Source organism: Lithobates pipiens, unplaced genomic scaffold (genome assembly GCF_037356315.1).
Source record: "Lithobates pipiens isolate NorthernLeopardFrog02 unplaced genomic scaffold, aLitPip1_a1.2 Scaffold_4, whole genome shotgun sequence".
NCBI classification, from domain to species: Eukaryota; Metazoa; Chordata; class Amphibia; order Anura; family Ranidae; genus Lithobates; species Lithobates pipiens.
In genome coordinates, this window is record NW_027507852.1 from 2,837,573 (window position 1) to 2,854,448 (window position 16,876).

Consider the following 16,876-nt stretch of genomic DNA (forward strand, 5'->3'; position numbering starts at 1 on the left):
GGATATTTCGAAATTCTGCCCGTCGTACTTTGGTTTCAGCGGACAATCCGTTCGTCAGTATGCTAGTTCGACGGACTAAGAATGGCGCATGCCCAGAAAGGATTTACACGGCGGAAGGGTGCTTTGCTGTGTATTGGACTTCCTATTTCTAGTCCCGTCGTACGTGCTGTACACGTCATCGCGCAAGCTTTCGACGGACTGTTTGTGCATCCGTGTGTGGTCAAGTCCGTTCAGTGGAAAGTATGACGGACTGTCTGTCGGATTGTATGACGGACTAAGTAGGCCATACAGTCCGCTCGTGTGTACGCGGCATTAGAAACCTCTGGAGGAACCTTAGGGTTCCATGGAACCCTGGTTGAAAATTCTAGTTTAAAGTATTGGATCACCATGGAGCTTACTGAATTCTTACTATACTTTCCAAGCCTAGTTACTAACAATATCAATTTCATAGTAGACATGTGGAGAAAGCTCTTGTCCTTGGAACTCTGGATGCGGACCAAATGGAGCCCAACCATGCCTACTGAAGTCAGCAGGAAAGCAAGAAGTTGTACACCAATCACGTCAAATCAAATCCAACTTTATTAAAGATGGACAAATAACAATGCATCCCTGCCTAGGATTGTCCCTCTCAATGGATAGAGAAGTGGTCCTAGGCAGGGCTGCAGCATGCTCTGTCCATCTTTAATAAACGTGGCTATGATCTGAAATCATCAGTGTGTGACTTCCCGCTTTTCTGCCAATCTCAATTTCATAGCTGAGTCTTTCTAACAGGAATAATGACTTCATCAACAATAGATGCTTCTCGGCATTTGAAGTGTGGTGTGGGCAGACTTGCCAGAAAAAAAATAATAGATTTGTTGATGCTGATAGTTAATACCCAGAATATCTAAAGGTTTTTTTCAGTAGCTCATAAAGCACTATATTTTTGAAAGTTAAGAAAGATTTTGAATCACTCATGTAACATGTGTCATAGGTTGTAATTAATGGCTTATCATCCATCAAACCACATCCCCAGATCATGAAGCCAAAACGTGTTTCTCGTCCACACACCCAAACAGCAAGCATATATCTAAATATATCTTTGTTTCCTTTTTATTATCGATGTACACATTTTCAATCAAGTTTCCGTTCCCTAAATAAATAACATTATTCATTCAGGCCTATCAGTCCTTCCAACATCAGCATGATTTTAGAAAGTAAAAACAAATTGTCTCAGACTAAACTTTGCCATATGAGAGATACTCTTTTAGGCTGGGTTCCCACTTATGCGAATTGGATGCGGTTTCCCTTGCATCCAATTCATATAACAGGAGATTGTGATTGGCTCTCAATGAAGCCGGTTCACACATCTCCAATGTGACTGTGGAGCAAATTGCACGGAGGACCTGTGCGTCTTTTTGCTCCATTTCAGGTCTGAATTCAGGCAAAAATTTGGGCTTGATTCGTTGCCTGAAAAGGAGAACAGGGCGCACGGGACCCCTGCCATCAGCCGCATCCATTGTCAGTATGAATCCAGCCTCAATATATGGTCACTCTGGTCAACACAGGAAAATAGACAGTAAATGTATTATTTAATTGGTTTTACAAAAACCCTTTAGATTTGTATGTCCAGCCAGTTAAATAAAATGAAAAGGTTAATTTATTATTCCTGGATTTACCTGTTTCTAAACAGATTAATATACCAACAGAATTAAAGTTTCTGCCTGGCCAAAACAACATTCAATACTAGTCTTCACATATCCCATTATTTGCCTGTTGATCCTTCTATAAATCCAATGATTTCCCAGTTACCTGTTTCATCTGGCAACACAGTGCTTCTAATGCAATGAAATCCTAAGCAGTGGTATCAGCCCTGCCTGAGTTATTTCTTGTGGGACTACTGTTTTCTGAATGCAGTGGGCCTGTGCGCAAGATAAGTTGGGCCTCTCCTTCCTCATCCTGTGTCCAGGCTCATTTTAATCAATAAGCAATATGTCAATGTTATCAATACCCATAAGGCTAATCTGCCTTGGTGTCACAGTAAATAATCAAAACAGTGTGACAAAATATGAGCATGACTAGGATATTGAAAGACCTGAGGCACTATGTGATAGAAAATAGAAACAAGTTTGAATGATGGGTATGACAAGATTAAGCATAGCAGTGAAAGTGACCTAAAGGAGGAAGATTAAACAGAACTTGTGACTATTTGCTGTAATCACTGAACACTCATGGTGCAGTCCTTGTAACCACAAAATTCTGCAAACAGTCGTGAAGTGAGACATGCCCCAGCATCAGTATAAGGAAACGATGTCTTTGCATTGGTATCAGTATCAGTGGAATTATAAAATGCCCCTGCATCAGTGGTATCACTGGAAGAGATAAACGCCCCATGCATCTGTGTCAGTGGGAGGAAAAAAAGCAATACAAAGTGAGGGGGCAGTTGATAGTGGGGACTGGCAGTACAGAAGGGGGCAGATGATGGTGGGGACTGGCAATACAGAGGTAGCAGTTGATGTTAGAGGCCGTCAGTACAGAGTAGGGCAGTTGATGTTACAGACAGGCTGTACAGAGGCAGCAGTTGATGGTGGATATAGGTAGTACAGAGGTGGGCAGTTGCCGTTGGGGACAGGCAGTACAGAGGGGCAGTTGATGGTGGAGAAAGGCAGCACATAAGTCGGCAGTTGATGTCACAGACAGACAGTACAGAAGAGACAGTTGAAGTTTGGGTAATGGCACTACAGAATTCGGCTGCTCTCAGTCTCTCATAGCTCTGGTTCAGGTAGTCTGGGGGGCAGGGCTAAAGTCCCCAGATACAGTTCCACCAATAACATTGCAGCTTTCTCCCATTTCCTAGGTCACACTGTTCAATTATATGGCCTGAGAGGGATCCGGTATGCAAGCACTAAACCCAGGCTGAGCGGTTCCTGGCCAAAAGTGGATTGAGCTGCTGCAGCTGCATGTGACAGGCATGACTGCAGCTCAACAGTCAAGATGGCATCAATGTGTGCACCCAGTCAGTGCACAGTGGCACACAAGCAGAATATGCCACTGCACCTCACCCTTATTTTACTGAAAGGATGAGTGGGGGAGTTTTTATGTAGTCCAGGAGAAGATAACTGGTCAGGGCTGACAATACTGCTTGGAATTTCAGTGAAGCAGAGACAATTTTGTTAGCTCCAATATGTAGTTAGGAGCTCACTGGAATTCTGGCAGATCAACAGCTATTTTCCTGTACTTGCAGCAGCTTAAGAGTCCATTCACAAAGGGGTAACTTTGGATCCGACTCCAAGTCGCCCCTAGTCGCCCCAAGTCGCGCTACATGAAAAAATCAATGTAACTGAATGGATCCCTGTTAATGTACACTATTGCAGTCGCTCCGACTTCAGAAAAGGTTCCTGTACTACTTCAATCCGACTTGTACCCATAGAATTCAATGGAAGTTGCCTCCAAGTCGGATCTCCATCTATATTGAAGCAACTTTACAGGAAAAGTCGCCTCGCTAATAATAAAAACCGGCATGGGTTCCCCACCAGGGGAAAACCAGGCCCTTAGGTCTGGTATTTATTTTAAGGGGAACCCCTACGCCGATAAAACAGCGTGGGGGTCCCCCAAAAATCCATACCAGACCCCTATCCGAGCACGCAGCCTGGCCGGTCAGAAAAGGGGGTGAGGACGAGCGAGCGCCCCCCCCCCTTCCTGAACCATACCAGGCCGCATGCCCTCAACATGGGGGGTGGGTGCTTTGGAGAAGGGGGGCACCCTGTGCCCCCCCACCCCAAAGCACCTTGTCCTCATGTCGATGAAGACAAGGGCCTCTTTCCGATAACCCTGGCCGTTGGTTGTCTGGGTCTCCTGGCGGGGGGCTGATAGGAGCCCGGGAGCCCCCTTTAATAAGGGGGGCCCCAGACCCTGGCCCCCCACCCTATGTGAATGAATATGGGGTACATCGTACCCCTACCCATTAACGCACTAGATAGGTTTTAAAAGTAATTTATTAGGCAGTCTTCTTCCGACTTCGGGGGTCTTCTTCTGACTTCTCCGCTCTCCGTCCTCTTCTCCCAGTGTCCAGTTCTTCTCCTGCTCTCTGGCCTCTTCTCCAGTTCTTGGGTTCTTCTCTAGCTCTCCGGTTCTTCTGCCAGGCTCCTCCGCTATCTTCTGCTCTTTTGCCACTCTTTTGCTAGCGGTGGCCCGGTCTTCTCCATGGTCTTGATTCCTCTTCTCTGCTTCTGATGTTGACACAACGCTCTCTCCCTCCAGGTGCCAGGTACGCAATGACTTATACAGGCATGGGGCGTGGTCACTGGGTGATGTCACCCGGTGTCCCCGCCCCTTATGACGTCAGAGTCCCAGGGCATGCTGGGACTAGTCCCGGGGCATGCTGGGACTGTGATGCTTATTGGGAAAATAAAAATATGTTGATTGGTTTGCTCAAAAAGTTATAACGTCTACAAACTATATTATTTATTTTTTATTTTACTAGTAATGGTGGTGATCAGTGACTTAAATCAGGAATGCGATATTGAGGATTGGACACTAACTGACACTTTTTTGGGAACCAGTGACACTAATACAGTGATCAGTGCTAAAAATATGCATATGTCACTGTACTAATGATGCTGGCAGGGAAGGGGTTAACATCAGGGGTGATCAAAGGGTTAAATGTGTGCCTAGCTAATGTTTCAGTGTAGTGGAGGAGGTGTTTTACTAGTGGAATGCATGGTTCAGCATTCCTGCTTTCAAGAAACACAGGATCCATGCCTTATGTACTGACAGGGCGGCAATCTGCCTTGTTTACATAGAGAGATTGCCTTTCTGCCTGTGTACAGAACGATCAGCGGGTGCCGGCAGACATTTTGTTCCGCGGAACCCACTGATCAGCTCCTGCTGTGTAAAATCACAGTGGGACCGAGCCGCGGGCAATGAACACTCGTGCCCGATACCCGGAAGTCTGCTGGACATCTGTTTAATGAATAATTAGACTTGCTGTCTAAAATTTGACTTTGCTCCTAAGGCTTTAATTGGGGTGTATTCATTTTTGCAACATGGGGTTGAATGAATTTGTTAGTAAAAATACTTTTTTGTGTGTGCAAATCATCAAATCTTGGTTGCAATCAATGGCCCACATGGGAGTATTTTGTGGTATAGTGTCACATAGAAAATGTTGATTCTGAAAGGAAAGTAAAGGTTTTCTGACAAATCTGTTGGGGTGTACTCATTTATGCCGAGCACTGTTTATACAGTATATATATATATATATATATATATATATATATATATATATATATATATATATATATATATATATCTACACACATACAGTGATCAGTTGTAGTCATATTGGCTAGCTCAGCATGAAAAGAGCTTTCCTGGAGCATTTCAGTCCCTGATAGTGCAACTGAAGCAAACTATCTCCAGGATAAATTTGTTGTGGACTTATGTTTTAAATAGAGCAAATACAGCTGGATAAAACAAAAAACTGTGTCTGTCTTTATTTCAGGCTGCAAAGTAACAAAGTGTGATTATTTTAAAGGGAGGTGATTCTTTTATATACCCAATATAATGGATTTGAGTCAAAGTTAAAGGCAGATAAACCCAGGGACACCTTCGCGCTTTAAATTTAAAAAAATCAATAAGTGGCCCTTTAAGAAACAATCACACAATTTCATGGGTAACTGTGGGGGTTATTTACTAAAGGCAAATCCACTTTGCACTACAAGTGCGCTGAAAGTGACCTTAGAAGTAAAGTCGCTGTAGATCTGAGGGGGACATGCAAGGAAAATAAAAAACAGCATTTTAGCTTGCACATGATTGGATGATAAACTCAGAAGAGCTTCCCCTTATTTCAGATCTACCCCTTAGATTTAGAGCGACTGCACTTAAAGTGCACTTGTAGTACAAAGTGGATTTGCCTTTCGTAAATAACCCCCAATGCACTAAATCCTGCACATGTCAGTACTATGTATACATATTTTATTGCATCCCCTCCAATCAGTTACAGAAGCTTTTTAAAAACGGAGTTTCCTGTCTAGTGTGATCTAATCCCCTTTTCTTATGTCTCAGAGTCGGAAGGAAAAAAGACTTGTAAAATAAAAAGTGATTTCTGATTAGATGGTGTTGTCCTTAAAACTGGCCATAGATGGCTCATAGCCTGAGACATGGATGGCCCTGAATGCACACTCCGATTCAACAAATAGTCAATTTAAAAATCAACTCGGCTGGGTGGAAAATTATCAACTGAACAGTGACTGCACCCTATCAGTTGCAGTCACTGTTTTGCAGCGCCACTGTATATAGGAAACCAGCACTGGAAATTCATCCCTAGGTGCTGTTTTAGCATGGATAGGGGAATGGATTGATCTTCTCTGTGTATGGCTAGCATGACTTCCTCTGCCGTCAACTTGAGATATATGTTGTTCTTATGCTTCCATGAAATTAAGCCTAACAGACTATTTTTGGTCACTTGTGAAAGAATTGTAAATCATAGTTTATAAATCACAGTTTATATAGAACACAGGCTCCTTTGTAGTGCTGCATATAATAGTAGCTTTCAGGATTGAAAATAACAAGACATGTCAATGTTTCAGTAATAAGATGTGTAAGGTGTCTGCAAATGCTTCTGTTTATTCTGAAATTATGACAAATGGAATTATTTAAAGTGGTACCCTAGCCAAAACAAAAAAAAAAGTGGGAAAGGATTCGGTCATATTTATTGTCCTGATTCTCTCTCACTTCCTGCCCCAGTATCTACCTGGACACTGCTTTTAAGCCAGCCATTGACGGTTCCATAGACGGTCCTACTGAACCAGCCAAAATTTCAACCATGTATGGACAGGTTGAGTGTACCCAAGTTGATCGCTCATTCAACTTGGGTACAACTTGGCCAGCAGCTGTTATAGCCTCTAGCAATAATCACTGTGTTCTCCTGGCCGGGGCTGCTTCCTTGCCCCCTGCTAGGAGAACTCAATGGCTTGGTGTGAGGGATTCCCCTGTCAACACTGTCAGTGTTGGTGTGGGAATCAAGTGGTTGCAGGAAAGTTTGCTCCATCTATGATCAGCCTTAGTCAAAGCTATTTGGAGTGCATTTTCTATGAGAATTTAGTAGGGGCTGTCAACAGTGACACTAGCTACCTAGTAAAATTGCTGTACCAATTCTGGAATAGTGCGGACTAGGGTTTTAAAGAGCAATGCCCTGGTGGCCAGTGGGACAGGCAGTTATGAGCAATATCCCCAACAGTGCCGCAGGCCACAAGGTGAAAGCAGTTGTTCAGTCTGCACTTTGTAAATGGTGGTGTAGTCTTCTGGGACCTGTGATGTGTCCCAGAAGACTGCTGGGAGGGAGGGGGGAAGAAGAATTTCCGCTTGGATCACCTAGTAATTTTTTTTGGGGGTGGGAGCGGGTACCTAATTTTCACAGGTATCAGCTGCCCCTCCCCAAAAAAATTACGTACCAAATATGGGAGTGGCGGGAGGGAAGAGAACATAAAGCTTAACTTCCCCTTTTGGGTGGAGTTCGTTATGCCCATGCTCTAAAACCAAATATACTATCTGAAACTTGAGGCACATTTTCTTAGCATAATAGTGCAAATTATATTGGTTTTTAACAGTTTTTAGCCAGGAAATAGCAGAGATTGTTATAATGCACACAGTGCCGTGTGCAATAACCCAGTCTTAAGAAAAGTGTTGGCTTTATTATATACAGTATATCTTACAAATATTTTCCAATATGTAAGAAAACGGTCACAACAAAACCACATGGATCAAATAAAGCTCAGACCAAAATGTTTGCATTTTTAGTCCATCTTTAAAGCAATAAACTGTACACTTCTGGTTTATTTGGTACTCTAACATTCTATTTTTGCCCTTTCACTGCAGATCTGGAATCTGATGATCCTTCTATATGCAAAGATGTGACCACAGACACATTGACTCTAAATCCACCCTCTAGCAGCGTCACTGGAGGAGCAGGTAATGGAATGGGTTGTATAACAAGGGCAGGCATGCATTCACCTCCTCCAAGACGTGCCTCAGATAATGATCTAAATGGGACATTTATCAGCCAACCATCCAGATTCATTCCTCTTGGTGGATCACGTTTCCTTGAATGTCCAAGTATACGCATTACAAGTGATTCGCCTTCAAACAGTGATGGAGAACAAGAAGAGTCAAATAGGAATGATATTTGGGATGAGAGACCACACCGGGACCAATTGTTCCTCCCACCAGATCCATTTTGTTATAGGGACTCATTTCTAAGCCCCAGTCCAGCAAGCAGCCATTCTTCATGGAGTTTTCTTTCCTCTGAGGCTTCTTCTTGTGATTCTCTTGGACAAATGTGTGAAGAAGTTGAAAGAGAGCTTAATGAAGCAGCCTCACGATTTACGCTTGCTTCTCCACTGGGCTCTCCTAGGGGCTCACCAAAACCTTGGGGTGGTCACAATGATGAATTTTGGCCAGCTGGTCCTATTTCAGGTGCTCCTTCTTCATCCCGTGAAGAGTTGCTAACACCATACCATTCTGGCCAGGTTTCAAGACCTACATCTCCCTGTGGTAAAAGAAGGTATTCAAATTCAAATGATGACGGTGTGCGCCAAACCAGCTCCCCTTCTCCATCCCATTCTCGCAGAGGAAGCTTAGGGGATGATAACCTCTCATCGGAACCAGAAGCTTCCCCTAAGCCCACTGAACACAACCAACAAACAACATTAACCTCTCTTGAGAGAGGTGATAACATTCCACAAAAGGCCAGAAGAACCTCAGCAGAGCAGACAGTGGCCCCTGTTAGGTCTGAGGAGTCCGCAAGCCCTGGTAAAGCCTTTTCTTCAGGCTCATCTGTATGTGCAAATGATGAGAGTACTGCAATGTTCACTCAAAACAGAAAAGATAATGTGGGGATGGATTATCTAGCCGTGCCTTCAGCCTTGGCCTGGTCCAAAGCAAGAGTTGGAGGACAAAGTCCAATATTCAGGTAATGGCTAAATACATCTTTTTTTTCCCTGTGTTTAGTTAATGGAAATGTCTTTATTTAAATATATATATGTACATCACATCATCATGTATACAAAAATAAGATGATAAACTGGCACTCTACATTGTTAAAAGAAAGAAAGAAATAACCTAAAATATATCTGAACATAAAGAAAATTGTGTTTGTTAGGCTTATGATGTGTACACACGATCAAACAATCCAGTGGAAAAGTCCGCCGGACAATTCCCCCCGTGTGTGGGCTCCGGCTGACTTTTTTCACCCAAAACTCGCATTTCGGCGGACAATACGGCCGTGTGTGTGCTAGTCCGCCGTACTTTTGAAATGAACGGACTTCTCCCGCCCGGAGAAAAGTCCGCTCATTTTGAGTGTGGCTCCAGGTAGCCGGGACCAGCAAAAGAGGCGTCGCTGGCCCCGTCACCTGGTATGGAGTTAAAGGGGAAGCCCTACGCCGAAAAAACGGCATGGCGGTCCCCCTCTAGGTCCATATCAGACCCTTATCCAAGCGCGCTACCCGGCCATTCAGTAAAGGGGGTGGGGACGATCGAGCACCCCCCCCCCTCCTGAGCCGTACCAGGCCGCGTGCCCTCAACATGGGGGGAGGCTTTGCGGAAGGGGGGCCACGCGGCCCCCCCACCCCAAAGCACCTTGTCCCCATGTTGATGAGGACAAGGGCCTCCTCCCGACAACCCTGGCCGTTGGTTGTCGGGGTCTAGCTCAGGGGGGCTTATCGGAATCTGGGAGCCCCCTTTAATAAGCCCCCGGATACCGGCCCCCCACCCTATGTTAATGAGTATGGGGTACAATGTACCCCTACCCATTCACCTGTGGCTCGCTTGTCCCCACCCCCTTTCCTGACTGGCCGGGTAGCGTGCTCGGATAAGGGTCTGATATGGACCTAGAAGGGGACCCCCATGCTGTTTTTTCGGCGTAGGGCTTCCCCTTTAACTCCATACCAGGTGACGGGGCCAGGGACACTTCCTTTCGCTAGTCCTGGCTACCTGGAGACGCGTTCAAAATGGACTTTCCTCTGTGTGTGTAGGTGAGTCCGTTCATTTCAAAAGTACGGTGGATAATCTAGTCTGCCGCAAAAGTACCGTGTGTGGGCAGGTAGCTCGTTCAGAAAGTCCCCCGGACAGTCCGGCGGTTTGTCCGCCAGACTAAGTCCGCCGGATAGTCTGATACGTGTGTACGCAGCATTAGTCAGTGTCTACGTTATTTTTTATTTTTATGTTTCTGGTTTTAAATATGCCAGAGGAGGTTACAGCCTCTGTCGGATATTTATTGTTGCATGTTCCCCCCCATGAGGAAAATAACTGTGGCTATTTGCCATTGTAAGCCTTGTCGCTGGAAAGAAATGAGGGGACACCCAAAAAGTAAGTGGGGTTACCTTCCTTTATCTTTTAGATTTGCTCTCACTTTTTGTAACATTTCTGGTACAGGAAGTGAAACCTCTCCAATGGGGACACAGTCAGTAGTAAAAAAAAAACAGATCGGGCAGGCATCACTAAATGGTGGACCGCGGTCCAGATCTGGCCCGAGTCAATGTCCTATCCTGACTGCCACGGACCTGCCATTTAGTTGCAGTTCTGTCCAGAGCAATCACAGCCTTTGCTGTCATTCTTGTTCTCACAAAGCCGACAATGAGTGGCAGGACAGCTCTGTATGGAAGGTGGGGGCTGCCAAAGTTAACAAGCAGGTGATTGGTTGCTAGGATGCAGGGCGGTCCTAGCAACCAATCTCCAGCTTGTAGCTCCCACCTTCTAGCCAGACATGCTGTGCCTCTCGCCCTCCTCTCTATCTGTGTAAGGCAGGACAGGAAGGAGGGCACAATGTGAAAGGGGGCTGAGGAAAGATTAGGGGGGAGCTTAGGCCCCCTTCACTACACTGAGGACCATAATGAGGGGACTGAGGACAATTAAGTGGGGACCTCAGGACAGTAATAAGGGAACTGAGGACATTAATGGGGAGACTGAGGACAGTAATGGGGTACTTGGGACAGATAAGAGGGGAATTCAGGACAATAATGGACCTCAGGACAGTTAAGGGGGGAGCTCAGGACAGTACTGGGGGGGGACTGAGGACAGTAATTGGAGGGGCTGAGGACTGTAATGGGAAGGGCTCAGGACAGTTAAGGGGGAGCTCAGGACAGTAATGGGGAACTGAGGACAATATGGGGGGCTCAGGACAGTAATAGGGAGAGCCAAGGACAGTAATAGAAGGGAATGAGGACATTTAAGGAGGGACTTAAGGACAGTAATGGGGAGGCTCAGGACAGTTAAGGGGGAGCTCAGGACAGTAATGGGGGGGGACTCAGGACAGTAATGAGGGAGACCCAGGACAGCAATGGAGGGCTGCCAGCACTGATGGGTGTGTTCCAGTGAGGTGGCAGTCCCTCTGTCAGAACATAATAGCTCAGCAGGGAGGTCGCTATACTAAAATTGCATACTCATAGTGTGTACCCCACATAAGAGGACTCGGAGGCTGTGATGTGAAAATCTGACTGATAACACAAACATGCAATTCGGACCTCTGTTGCAGTGGCGGCACGTCCATAAGGGCTAACAGCCACCACCTCTATCACCAATAGATAGATCCATGCATTGCATGAATCTATCCATGGCCACCACTGCCAACCCCTGTTAAGGCTCCCGGATCCTTTTCGGGGTTCTTAAGCACCTGAGGTAAACAGCAAGAACCATGCTTGCCGCTCGCAGTTCACCCGCTGTCCCACCGAGACAGGGTAAGTGCTGGGCAGATGGGGGGTGGGGGGGCACAGTGGCAGGATTCGATGGGCACAGTAGGAACGTTTGATGGCACAGTGGCTGTGTTTGATGGCACAGTGGCTACGTTTGATGGGCACAGTGGCTGCGTTTAATAGGCACAGTGGCGGCAATTGATGGGGACAGTGGCAGCATTTGATGGGCACAGTGGCTGCATTTGATGGCGCAGTGGCTGCGTTTGATGGCACAGTGTCTACATTTCATGGGCACAGTGAGGCTGCAATTGATTTTTTTTTTTTCCTAATTTTACAGTTTGTTTGCGCTCCCCCAAAAATTTTAAACACCAGCCGCCACTGCTCTGTTGGAAGAAAATTGGACCCCTGTGAATTTTACATCACCCCTGTGATCGGGTATTCTGTGCATTGTGTTCAAAAATAAATAACAGAACAATTTTGGCTTAAATTTTACATTAAGCACACCGCTTCAGTGCACAGATTCGCACATCATTACAGTTGTCATCCATACAACTGAATGTTTTTAAAGTTCAGATCACGGTTGACAGAGCAGAGGTTGTATTTTTAGATAAACTCCTCGGCTGGAGCAGAGCAGGAGCTGTGTTGAAGTTAGAGCAGAGCTGAAATCTAAATGGGCTGAACTCCAGAGCTTGGAGCTGGAACTAATATTCTGCAGCTGCTCCTCTCAATACTACTTTACATGACTTGTACATGCAACTAGCATAAGTCAGTATGCTATTCATTTTGTAGAAGCCAATTGGTGATCGTTACCCAATCTTATTTATGACCTTACCATACAAAAACACAGATTTTAGAAAAAATCATCATTTGCAATTCACATGTTTAATTGACCTCTGGAAGATTTTACCCCCTTCGTGACCAGGCCATTTTTTTGCAATGTCATGCAACGCTATACCCAATTAAAATCTATATAATTTTCTTTCACATAAATATAACTTTTTTTGGTGGTATTTGATCACCACTGGGTTTTTTAATTTTTATTATATAAACCAAAAAAAATAAAAAAAATATTAAAAAAAGCAATGTTTTTTTTACTTTCTGCGATAAAACATCCAAAAAAAATGAAATAAATTAAATTAAATAAATTTAAGCCAAAATGTGATCTGCTACATGTTTTTTTTAATAAAAAACAAACCCCAATAAGTGAATATTAATTGTTTTTTGGGAAAGTTATAGCTTCTACAAACCATGGGATACAATACTGGAATTTGTATTTTTTTTATTTTCTATATATACTATGGTAGTAATGGCAGTGATAATCAACTTATCCTGGGACTGTGATAATGCAGCGGGAAATCTGACACTGACACTTTGTGGGAACCGACTAAATGGCAATGACATCTCCAGTTACACTAATACAGTGATCTGTGCTAATATTATACACTATCGCTGTACTAATGATACTGGCTGGGAAGGGGATAACATCTAGGGGCAATCAAAGGGTTAACTGTGTGCCTAACAATGTTCACTGTGTGTAGTATGTGTTCCTTTAACCACTTTCAGACCGGACCATTTTGCTGGCTTAAGTCCAGACCACTTTTTGCGATTCGGCACTGCATCGCTTTAACTGACGATTGCGCGGTCGTGGTTCCCAAACAAAATGTTTTTTTCCCTCAGTTTAGGCCGATACGTATTCTTCTACATATTTTTGGTAAAAAAAATCACAGTAAGCGATTATTGATTGGTTTGTGCAAAATTATTCTGACTGCGACAAAATGGACATACCTGTATGCCAATATACCTGCCCGTGCCATTCTGCGGACGTACATCGGCGTGCACCAGTTGGGAACTGGTTAATAAGCAATGTGCCTGTCTTTGCAGGGAGAAAAAAAAAACGGCACATCGCTGCTGTCTGTATAGAGTTCTGTGATGTTTATCAACACAGATCTCTGTTCTGTCATTCGCTCTGTAGATCAGCAGGTGCCAGCCATAAATCATTGGCCTGGACCCGCTGATTGGCTTGTGCTATAGCATATACATACGTGATTCAGCATAGTGGGGGGCCACACTGTAACAGCATCTAATCTGGTTATCACATGTCTGCAACCATCCTTGCGTACCTGTCAAACTCAACTGTGTGGGTAAGTCTTACTGCCAATAAGTTTCCATTCACCTATATAGGTTGCCTACATGCAGCCCAGCACTAGGACAAAAAGATAAACCAGGGTTGACAGGCTGCCAAGGGTCAAAATTTCAATAAGGCCGCGTACACACGCGCGGACTGTTCGCCCAACTTTGTCCGTCCAACAGTTTCGGCAAACAGTCCGCTCAAACTTAGCATGGACGGACATGGCCACACACGACGGACGAACAGTTTGCTGAAACCGTGCGCGATGACGTTTCGGCACGCACGACGGATCGAAAATGTCGACGTCCAATACACTGCAATGCAACCTTCCGACGTGGAAATCCTTTCTGAGCATGCGCGAGACTTAGTTGGCCGAACAAGCCTACACACGAGCGAACAGTCCGCTGAAACCTTGTTTCAGCGGACAGTTTTTCGGAATTTCCGTAAGACCTTGTTCGGCCAACTGTCCGCTGAAACTGTCCGCTGAAGCCCCACACACGAGCGGACTGTCCGCCCAAACACTGTTCAGCGGACAAGGTTGGGCGAACAGTCCGCCCGTGTGTACGCGGCCTAACTGTGTTGTGAACTTTGAAAATACATTTTTCCACAATGCTTGAGGATACAGAGAATATTTAAGACTTGTTTTAAAGTGATTTTACTGTTTGTTCCAAATGTGTAAATGCTTTATTGAGCATGATCTGGGCACAGGTTTACTAGAAGCAAGGATAAAGATATCATACTATGAGAAGTGTACCTTAAAGGGAACCTGTAACCTGGCCCATTCAGGAAAAGTGAAAGGTTCTATTTGCTCATAATGTTCATGTAGCAAGGTCCCAGGCGTCCTTTGGTCTGATGAGAACCTAGTCTAGGGCCGGGGGTAGATTAAATCCTTCTGTATGTAGTGGGTTGTGAGGCACAGTGGGTGCAAAAATGGTGAAAGTCATTGGGTGCCAGACATTTCTTGAATGTAAAAGAGGTTTTATTTCTCTTAATAGTCCTTTTTGTATTTTTGGGGGAAAGAGGGTCAGGGCCAGGACACCCTTAGATAGTTGCAATCTCAATTAGCAGACTCCGAAACTTCAATAGGACAGCTGTGTAGGGAAAGGCCCCAGCAAGGGGCCACATCTGCACGTGCAGGAATGCTGTCTCCTATGGAAACAGTCTTTAACCGTTCCTAACTCAACGTAACAATTCCATCAGCTTCACTACAACTTCTCCTTTGCAGTTCTTCACCATTGAGTTCCTGGTCTTTCACTAGAATCTCTGATTGGCTAACTTCGAATCCCTTGAGCTCTTCCAATCTTTATAGCGGTATCTTCCTCAAGCCTCAGCCCTTCTTCTCTGCTGGGTCCCTAGATACCTCTCAAGCTTCACTCACGCTGGCCCGCTCGGTCCCTAGCTTGACACAGAAGGCTGCTCTGCAAGCATCACTTCCACTGGCTGGGCCACTGGCTTGATTCCCAGTTGGTGAGAATACTGCTCCAGTACTTGCTTCAGTTACTCACTGTGGTCCCTGGTAATAAGGCACAGGGATGTAGCTAAGGAGGGGGGGGGGGGGGGGTTGGGGGTTGAAACACCCCCCCCCCCCAGATAATTAGTGCAGAAATAGTAACGTTATGTGTGCTTGAACTACATCACCGCACTCGACAGGCACTGACTCACACACGCTGTTGTGTGCTCCCCGAGCCTGCTGTTACACCATCTGACCACCGGAAGTGCGCCGGCCTGGACTGTTGGGCTGAGGGAGGCTCTGTCAGCAGAGAGGGGCAGGGCCTGGAGCTCCATTGATGCTCTGACCCTGCCCTGCTCCACACTATGTGCTTGGAGGCTCAGAGCAGAGAGGGAGCGCTGAGAGTGCCTCCCCTGTACATCTGAGAGCCCCGTTATGGACCACTTAGAGCCCTGCCCCCGGTAGCTGCAGCCGCAGCCGCAGTCTCTGGTCATTCCCTGTAGTCGCAGCTGCAGTCTCTGGTCATTCCCTGTAGTTGCAGCCGCAGTCTCTGGTCATTCCCTGTAGTTGCAGCCGCAGTCTCTGGTCATTTCCTGTAGTCGCAGCTGCAGTCTCTGGTCATTTCCTGTAGTTGCAGCCGGAGTCTCTGGTCAGTTCCTGTAGTCGCAGCCGCAGTCTCTGGTCATTCCCTGTAGTCTCCCGTTCTTATTGTTTGTTTGTGAATCCTTATTCTGCATTGTTCAGAGAACAATGCATACCCGGACTATCCTACTGTGTTTGTGGATGAGAGATTATCTACAGGTGTATGCTCATGGCGCCGCAAGCATGTTGATCAGGCATACAGGGGCGACACAAGTGCACATCCGCTCAACCGATAATGTCTTTGCAGAGTGAACACACCCCAACCAGACGATCATTCTGTGCATCGCACAGGGGCCTTTAGCTGGCGGACATGTCCCCACTCCACAAACACTTCTCTACATCCCCAAGGAGCTTTCCACTACCAAACGGATCTCAACCAGCGCCAGTCTGCCCTAGTCAGCTCTTTAGAGCGGGTTGCGGGAGTACTAACACTGGGAGACACTTATGACAATACATATTAGAATACATCTTCATAAAATTTCCACAACAAGCCACAGTCTTTCGTTATTCCCTGTAGTCGCAGCCGCAGTCTCTGGTCATTTTCTATAGGTGCTGCCGCAGTCTCTGGTCATTCCCTGTAGTCTCCCGTTCTTATTGTTTTCTTATTGTTTGTTTGTGACAATACATATTAGAATACATCTTCATAAAATTTCCACAACAAACCACAGTCTTTCGTTATTCCCTGTAGTCGCAGCCACAGTCTCTGGTCATTTCCTGTAGTCGCAGTCGCAGTCTCTGGTCATTTTCTGTAGTCGCAGCCGCAGTCTCTGGTCATAACCTGTAGTCGCAGCCGCAGTCTCTGGTCATTTCCTGTAGTCGCAGTCGCGGTCTCTAGTCATTCCCTTTAGCCGCAGCCACAGGCCTTGGTCATTTCCTGAACAAGAAAAAATCCCCTGTGTGGTGGACTTTTAAGGCACTATATTGTTGCAAAGGATTTTGGTAAAGTGTATTAATGGTTCAAAAGCATTTATTTAGAAAATCTATAAACAAAAA

At 45.5% G+C, this 16,876-nt stretch overlaps 1 protein-coding gene across 1 annotated transcript in view; it reads left to right on the top strand.

The window, feature by feature from the left end:
* Positions 1 to 16,876, top strand: part of NFATC4 (nuclear factor of activated T cells 4) — a 124,221-nt gene that overhangs the window by 61,766 nt on the left and 45,579 nt on the right. The window contains exon 2 of the mRNA XM_077466895.1: positions 7,855 to 8,947. Within this exon, the coding sequence (XP_077323021.1) occupies positions 7,855 to 8,947 (1,093 nt within the window). The remainder of the gene's footprint in view (positions 1 to 7,854; positions 8,948 to 16,876) is intronic.